Here is an 8,770-nt window from a genome sequence, read left to right on the forward strand (position 1 = left end):
ATTTTACTCTTGTCCCCGCTTCTTGGTGACCAACTTGCATGTCAAATATAACATTTAAAATAGGGATTTTATTTACTTTTTTTTGGTATTATTCTATTGATATATGTCTCTTGTAATGGTAAAATCTATTTGTTAAATCATAAACATATTTTAAATAACAGTAATTTTGCACAGAAGGTGTGTCCCTCAACATGCGTTCAACCCTGTTACCCAAACCTTTTTAGATTGGCACAGGAAGTGAACAAACTGTAACTCAGAGGACATAGTGAAAGTAACATCAGCAAGCCATGTGCTAGTGCCATGGGTAGACCAAAACTAAGTCCTCTCTTTTATTTTTCATATTTTTACAATCTTTTCGGTCTTAAAAGAGTGTGGCACTCTGACCCACTCAACCCTGTTACTGATATTATCAGAATAAAGCATATTAATTTCAAAGTTATCTTTCTTGCATTAGATATCCAAGTGTGTCCTTGCCTCTATCTCCATCTAGCAATAATTCCTGAGGTTAAAGCTCAAATTAGCATTGATTTTCAACCCTGTTACTATAATTAGAGTAACAGGGGTAATTCTTTATTGGAAAATATACATTTGATGCCTAGCTGGGCAAATCACTTTTTTTTAAATTTATTATCTGTTTTTCCTAAATACATACAAAAAAATTATAAAATAAAAGGTTCATTTTTCAAAGATGTTGGTGTCTAAATTGTCCTCCAATTCTGGAATGACCCAGAACACTTTACAAAAACATGACTATTGTGTTGGCTCCTGCAGCATGAAGTACTGCACTGTGTGAAATACACTGGGAACGCCCTATTGGACAAAGTTAAATAAGATAATAATAATAAGACAATATGTGCTTTATTGATACCAATTCGGAAGATGTAAACAAGGCAGTGCACAACATGTACAAAAGGAAAGAGTAGAACATAAACAACTCAAACTACAAAGTAAAACTGACTTAACAAGTGAAATATATAAAAGTCGACAGTGCAATATGTATCTGGGAACTATCTGTCAAATTAAGAGCTAACCCTTCATTATGTTTATTTGACAGATAGTTTCCAGATATATAACACGATGCATCTTTTTACCCGGTAGTATACTGGCTCCACATTGAGACATGTAAATGCTCTGTCATGTATTTGAGTGTTCTTACTTTAGGGACATGTTGCAGATTTCTTTCTTAAGTGACATTTGGAATGCAGGACTTTACCGTAACAGAGTATTTTTAGCCGATGGTATCTCTGAGTACTATCAGCTGCTAAACCATGCCATCTCTAAAAGGATCTTACCTACTACGACCCGTTGTGTGTGTGTGTCTGGCTCAGGAGATGCGCTTTGGGTCTCTGGCTGCAGAAACACTGACCGCTCGACCCTTGAGAGCTTTAGCTGTGGTGAGTGTGTGTGTCATGATGTCTCTCACACACCATGCTTTGCTCTAATGTATTTTGGACACGTTGTTGATAAAGGTGGGCGATATGTATTAAAATGCACATTATAAAAAAAGTATTTTATATATATTTATTATGTTGTATGATATTAATGAATATCCGTGTTAATGTTGTTATACTGTATGACATCATTAACACGGGAGAGGATTCAACTCCTTTGTCAATCTATTGTCAATAGACAGATAGATGAATACTTTATTGATCCCAATTTGGGAAATTATTTCGTTACTAAAGCAGCAGTAATTGTACTTCCTCCTCTTCCTCCTCTTCCTCCTCTTCCTCCTCCTCCTCTTCCTCCTCTTCCCAGACGGTGTTCCTGAGTGTGTTGATGCTCCCGCTGCTGAGGACTGTTGGACTGAGAGTTTTTTCGATGGCCTCTGAGACGTACACACCTGGCTCTCTCTCTGCTGCCTTCGTCACCTGTCCCAACGACACCGTGGCTCGAACCCTGGCCAGGTAACACCATCTGCAACACCTTGGAATCTACGAAAGAAATCATGATTTCTCCGAATACACTTTTTTCTCCTAATACACTTTTTTCTCCGAATACACTTTTTTCTCAGAATACACTTTTTTCTCCAAATACACTTTTTTCTCAGAATACACTTTTTTCTCAGAATACACTTTTTTCTCCGAATACACGTTCAGAAAAAAAATATTTTTCAGAATTTTGACCAACAAAAAAAATCGGACTTATTCAGAATTTTTACTTTAAATTTTATCGGAAATCTGCATTTATATAGATTTTGACTTTAATATCAGAAATCTGGATATTTTCTTAGAATTTACTTTTTTCTAAAATAATGACTTTTTTCTCCGAATACACTTTTTTCTCAGAATACACTTTTTTTCTCCGAATACACTTTTTTTCTCCGAATACACTTTTTTCTCCGAATACACTTTTTTCTCCGAATACACTTTTTTCTCCGAATACACTTTTTTTCTCAGAATACATTTTTTTTATCAGAATACACTTTTTTCTCAGAATACACTTTTTTCTCAGAATACACTTTTTTCTCAGAATACACCTTTTTCTCAGAATACACTTTTTTCTCAGAATACACCTTTTTCTCCGAATACACGTTCAGAAAAAAAATATTTTTCAGAATTTTGACCAACAAAAAAAAATCGGACTTATTCAGAATTTTTACTTTTAATTTGATCAGAAATCTGCATTTATACAGATTTTGACTTTAATATCAGAAATCTGGATATTTTTCTTAGAATTTACTTTTTTCTACAAAAAATAATGACTTCTGTCTCAAATCTAATTTTCTTCAGAATTTTGACTTTTTCCCAGAAATCGGACTTTTTCAGAATTTTGGCTTCTTATCTCAGAATTAATTTTTGTCTCGGAATAACAAAAAAATATCTTTTGGTCAGGTCTCACATTTCTTTCACATGTGGCCCTAATCCTCTTCTCTTCGAAGGTGTTTAGCTGCTGCTCAGATTGCACAGTTACCTGCATGTAGTGGAAATACAATGAGCGAAAGGCATGTCATTTGAATGTTTGAAGTAAACTCTAGTCCTGGCTAAATCAGCAGGTAAGAAAAGACAAATGAAACAACATTTATAATAATATCCTGATGAGGACAGAATACACGTGTTCATGACATCTTGAACGTGGGATGTCCCTATATTTTGACACTATTGCTCTAAAAGAAAATGGACAGCCAGGAAAGTGTTTGTTACCAGTTGTCTTTCTTGCATCGGTGACTGATTCCTTATTTCCTTCTGTCTCTCAGGGGTATTGTGGAAAACAAACTAGCTGCTTGCGTCAACATTGTTCCAGCAATCACATCTGTGTAAGTTTTGAGACGGCTGCTTGTCTGCTTCTTTAATATGTAGAAGAGTAAGATATGCTTTATAAATCCCATAGGGGGAAATTCAGGTTTCACTCGGTTGTTATTGAGTTACAGTTCAAATACATTCAAATCACACATTTTTACCTCTTTATTTAAAATTCCCCTAAAGTTGGGTAAAACATTTTATTATTACGAAATAACTTCCAAAGAGACTTGGGTACATAATTCCCAACTGCAAAACCTTTTTAAATGTTTTATTTATTTAGTTGATGGGTTTATTTTTTATTTTTTTGGGATAAATAATAGTTCCCGTAATTTTCGGACTATAAGCCGCACCTGAATATAAGCCGCAGCAGCGGCATACCACTCTCGGTTCCACTTTTACTTTTGCGCGCTACCTGTCTCACTTTTTTCCGGCCTCCAGCTTTTCCTGCTGGAACCCGCCGCTTAAAGGTGGGGGGCGCGGACCGGCCATAGAGCCCATAGAGTTAAAGGTGGTGGACTGTAACCTGTAAAATCCATAGATTTAGGAGGTCCCCTAGTGGCCGTTAGCTGTAAAATCCATAGATTTAGGAGGTCCCCTAGTGGCCCTTAGCTGTAACAATCCATAGATTTAGGAGGTCCCCTAGTGGCCGTTAGCTGTAAAATCCATAGATGTAGGAGGTCCCCTAGTGGCCGTTAGCTGTAAAATCCATAGATTTAGGAGGTCCCCTAGTGGCCGTTAGCTGTAAAAATCCATAGATTAGCCGCACCGTTATATAAGCCGCAGCTTCGAAAAATAGGGAAAAAGGCGCGGCTTATAGTCCGAAAATTACGGTACTTGATTGATCACAAATTGTGAAATGATTTTATTTATTTGTATATATCTGTATGTTGTTGCTCCCATCAATCGCCTACGAACTAAGTGTTTCTCAGGCAGCGTCTTTAATAAATGGTTTTACCCTTTACAAATGAGTTATTGAGAAACACTAAGTGATTTTGACCCCGCAGGATGTATTAATGATATCTTCCATCTTCTGACTCCTCCCTTCAGATATGAATGGCAGGGTAAGATTGAAGAGGACAGCGAAGTCATGCTGGTGAGTGATGACCGAGTATTGTAATATTTGATACTCGTTTTAATACTCATACTTTACTTTGTCACGCCTTTAAAATCTGCTCTAGACAAAGATGCATTTAGGGATCACAAAGAATACATGATATTCATGTCTTGTGATTTTTGTATATAGAGATTCCTTTGGTAGTAAAGGAAATATACAATAATAGAAGTGTTTATGTTTTGGAGTGCATGTATTCCTACAGTTACACTACATGAACTAACACTAGAGAAACACATGCACTAAAGACATTAACACTTCCCCAAACCCCTCTTGTCTTGGAAAATGTATCATAGAATCTAAGGCCCCGTCCACACGGAGACGATATCAGTTGTATCCGCTAAAGTTCTTTATCGTATACGGTTCGTCCACACGAGGCCGAAACGGAGCCACGGCTTCGGAGCCCAAAATCCTCTCCTGCTCACGCCCAGGTCATTGCTGAACAACAACAATGGCGGATCACAGGGCTGCGTTCGTGCTCCAGACGCTACTGACCATGATACAGATGTTAGTGCAAAATCTACAACTCCATATCACAACCATCAGCAAAAAGTGGACACGCTCGGGGGGTCTTCTTCGCTGCTTTTGGTGTATTTTGTGGCGGAAGTGCAGCGCCACCTACAGGCCCGGCATATGTACTACTCCAGCGGTTTCGTGTGAAAATGTCTTGAGCCGATTTCGTGTGGACGAAATACTTTTTTTAATTCGACTTCGGTTCGAAATCGATTTCGTCTCCATGTGGCCTAGATGAGAGAAGAGGCAGGTTCACACCGCAGTACTTTTCCCACTTTAGTTCCGATATAGTTCTGAAATGTCGCGTTCACACCAAAAAGAGCCGGAACAAAAATGTGTTCATGAGAACCTTTTTACTCCCTTCTCCGTCCCTGCTAGAGAGCAGGGACTTTCGTGGGAGGAAAAGGTTCCTATGTCTGATTGGCTGGGTGGAATGCGGAACCACGCCCCGTAAAACTTTTGTGAAGCCGCCATTTTATTATCCTTGTATTGGCATTATTAGCATTAGCATTAGCATTAGCACAGAAACGCAGAGAGACTAACTTATGACAACACAAAAGGAAACATGGGAGCGGTGGAGATGAGGAGGTGTCGGCGTTCTGGTGATTTACTCTGAAGGCTTCAGTAGAAGCTGCTGGGAGTCCCAGCAGCTTCTACTGAAGCCAGTCCCCAACTCCGGGGACTTCCTGCCGGGGATTTTGGGCGGCAGTATACGCCGTGAAGTGGTTTGCAGCCTGCCAGTAAACCCAAAGCAGAAGAAGAAGAAGTGACGTCAGCGGCTTCATTTGCCTAATCCTCCCTCAGGGACTTATTCCGATCTGTACTTAGTTCATCAGAACTAAAGAGTTCTGATGAACCTTTGTGGGAAAAGTACTGCGGTGTGAAAGCACCTAAAAACAGTACCATTACAGTCATTGTACGTATCATGTTAGCAAAATAAACCTCATGAGACGACACACATGTCCAAATAAACACAAAGGGAACATAAAAAGATACATGTTATGAAATTGTAATGTCTAATGAAATGTCTCTCTCTCCTGTTTAGATGATTAAAACAAGAAGCTCCAAGGTGCCAGCTCTAGCTGAATACGTCCGGTAAGTCTGGAGGAATTTCAGCCTTAGCAGACCATTTACATGCACTAAAACCTAGAGAACACAGGAGAGGGAAAACCCCAGAAAGCAGAATAGGGCCTCTTTTAAACTTTATGTTAAAGACAGGACTCAAAATACGTATTTGCTCAAGAATTTACGCCAAAGTTCTGCTACAAATATATAGTAATTCATAGAAAAACGAATATATAAATGACCTTAAAATGTATATTCACCCATCCTGCGCTTATTAATTATTAAATTGAAAGAAAATAGGGTATTCAAAATGCAATAATGAAGATAAAAGTAAACCTAAAGTTTTCCGCACTTGTACATTTTTTTTCTTACACCTTACCTCGTAGTTAATATGTACACACACACACACACACACACACACAGACACACACACACACACACACACACACACACACACACACACACACACACACACACACACACACACACACACACACACACACACACACACACACACACACACACACACACACACACACACACACACACACATACACATACACATACACATAGACACAAACACACAGGCACCCACACATGTATTCATGTAAATGTACCGATGTGAGGTCCAGCGGAGTGAGGACCACCTTTTCTTCGATACTAACTTAAGATATCAAAATAAAATAAATAAATCCCGCATTTCAGCACACACACACACACACACGCACACGCACACGCACATACACATACACATACACACACACACACACACACACCCTTCAAATATAATTTCTGAAATGAAGATATTGTTTTGAGTCTGGATCGATCTTTAGTATTCAATTCATTTTAAATATGCGCCGGCCTGTTACCGACCATGACCATGCACCCACACCTATAGAAACACTGTCCAGGAGAGGAGAGAGAAACCACACAAAGCAGAACAGGGCCTCTTTAATAACTGCTGTTCTTGATGTTGTGTGGTGAAACTGCTCTTTGTCCTCTCCAGCTCTAACCACCCCTACGAGGTGGCCGAGGTGATCAGCCTGCCCATCGAGCAGGGGAACCCTCCGTACCTGAAGTGGGTCGAAGGAGTCGTTCCTGAATAACTGCGATTATCTTGACTGATATTTGAGGGAATGGTCGTTTTGCATCGTTATTCTGAGGTTCTGTGCCAAACAAAAATGTTCAAAGTCTGTGGGGAAAGATGTTTGTATGTGGGGATATCTCCGCAGCTCCACAAAACTGTTTATTTCTGACAAACATTTCCCTTTTAAGAAGTATTGAGCTTCCTGCCATTTGAATATTGAGCATATTGTGATTACATACATTTTGATTAATTTTGAAGCACGTATCCTTTACTAAGAGTGGACGAATGTTACATTTCAATTTCAAAAGTGTGTGTGTTCATGCCTGAAATATAATAAACAAGTCTGTAGTTGTAACGCTACCTGCTAAAAAGGGTACTAGTCAAGACAAGGTGCCCGTTATGGGAATAAATAACACCTGGTGTACATGAGTTCAACTGTCAAACGGCTAAAACCAGGTTGTATTTCTATTATAAAAACTATGAAACAGATGAAATTCCTTTTTGGTGCAAGACAAAGACAAATGGACATGCATTCAAAATAAGTACGGTAACTCATTCTAACATGATTACAACTCTGATACGGCTAAAACATGTCCTTTTTGAAGCCATCATTTAAGTGCTTCATATGTTCAGTATGTAAACCTGCTTCTACATCTGTACTCCCTATTTAAAAGGGTGCTGGATAAACCGACAGTATAATGTAAAGGTGCAAGACATACGTTCTGATTTCTACTGTGAAAGGTCCATATTTCAATAAAGAGGACGATGTTTTTTATAATTTGGTTTTGAGTGTTTTTTGATACAACAGCATTCAGTCCAGTCGAGGTCCTAATGACACGTGTTGCACACATAATGTACATATTACTGTATACTTGTACACACTATGTGCAGTAATCCTGGGACACAGTTACATACATCAGGTTTTATTGTTTACGTTACACTTATATTTAATACAACTCTGAGTGCATTGCTGATAATAAATACAATACAACATCTAAATACAAAGGAAATTGTTTACATAACACATCTCTATTATTATACATTTTGATAACCAATTTTCTTTACATTGACTACACACACACACTTTGGTAAATACAGAGAATTATTTAGAAAATGTTGACCTTTGTTAAAACACAACAATAAAGACAAACACATGACTTCACTTTTCGAGGAAACTTATTTTCACAAGATGGGGTAGGTAATTTTGGAGAAACCAGCTCGAGTGCGCGAGAATTTGAAAATACACAGCCGGAACAAATCTGCCCCTTCCTTCAGACTTCCTTACAGAGCCCCTCCTCCAACACACACAAACGCACACATGACCAATGAGGGCACGAGATGAGTTTGTGCACAGATGAAGGCTGACAGGCAGGTAGGCCATCCAGTTACTTTAGCCGGGCCGGCTCAGATGATTGGTCTTGCTTTTTACAGCGCCACGGCTTCCACAGATGAAATGTTTTAATGTATTTATTGTCAAAGCATTTAAGATATTCATAGCTATCGGGATGTTAAGAGCATTCCATGGAATATAACAAAAAGTGTATCTGAACTGAATTACCTACCCTACCTTTAAGGGATACCTATTTTCGAATGTATACAAAATAAATTCCACCTACATGTTTCCGTCATCATTTAAAATGATTTAATAAATAAATACAAACATACCTAGCATGTTTAAAGAGGCGGCCCCTTTAGAAAATAGACTTCAACCGGCTTCCTTTGAGCACTTTTCATGTGTTGCACATTTCAGAA

At 38.5% G+C, this 8,770-nt stretch overlaps 1 protein-coding gene across 3 annotated transcripts in view; it reads left to right on the plus strand.

Moving 5' to 3' along the window:
- Nucleotides 1–7,796, plus strand: part of LOC307017675 (protein CutA homolog) — an 8,328-nt gene extending 532 nt beyond the window's left edge. Inside the window, exons 2-7 of one of the 3 annotated variants that reach the window (XM_079647364.1) lie at nt 1,329–1,394; nt 1,759–1,907; nt 3,197–3,256; nt 4,290–4,335; nt 5,912–5,961; nt 6,938–7,796. In XM_079647364.1, coding sequence (XP_079503490.1) covers nt 1,329–1,394; nt 1,759–1,907; nt 3,197–3,256; nt 4,290–4,335; nt 5,912–5,961; nt 6,938–7,037 — 471 coding nt within the window. In that variant the 3' untranslated portion in view covers nt 7,038–7,796. Of the gene's footprint in view, nt 1–1,284; nt 1,395–1,758; nt 1,908–3,196; nt 3,257–4,289; nt 4,336–5,911; nt 5,962–6,937 lie in introns of all 3 variants that reach the window. The other 2 variants (XM_079647366.1, XM_079647365.1) reach the window with 2 other exon arrangements.
- The last annotated feature ends 974 nt before the right edge of the window (nt 7,797–8,770 follow it).

The sequence above is a fragment of the Notothenia rossii genome (assembly GCF_949606895.1).
Source record: "Notothenia rossii genome assembly, chromosome: 1".
Classification (NCBI taxonomy): Eukaryota; Metazoa; Chordata; class Actinopteri; order Perciformes; family Nototheniidae; genus Notothenia; species Notothenia rossii.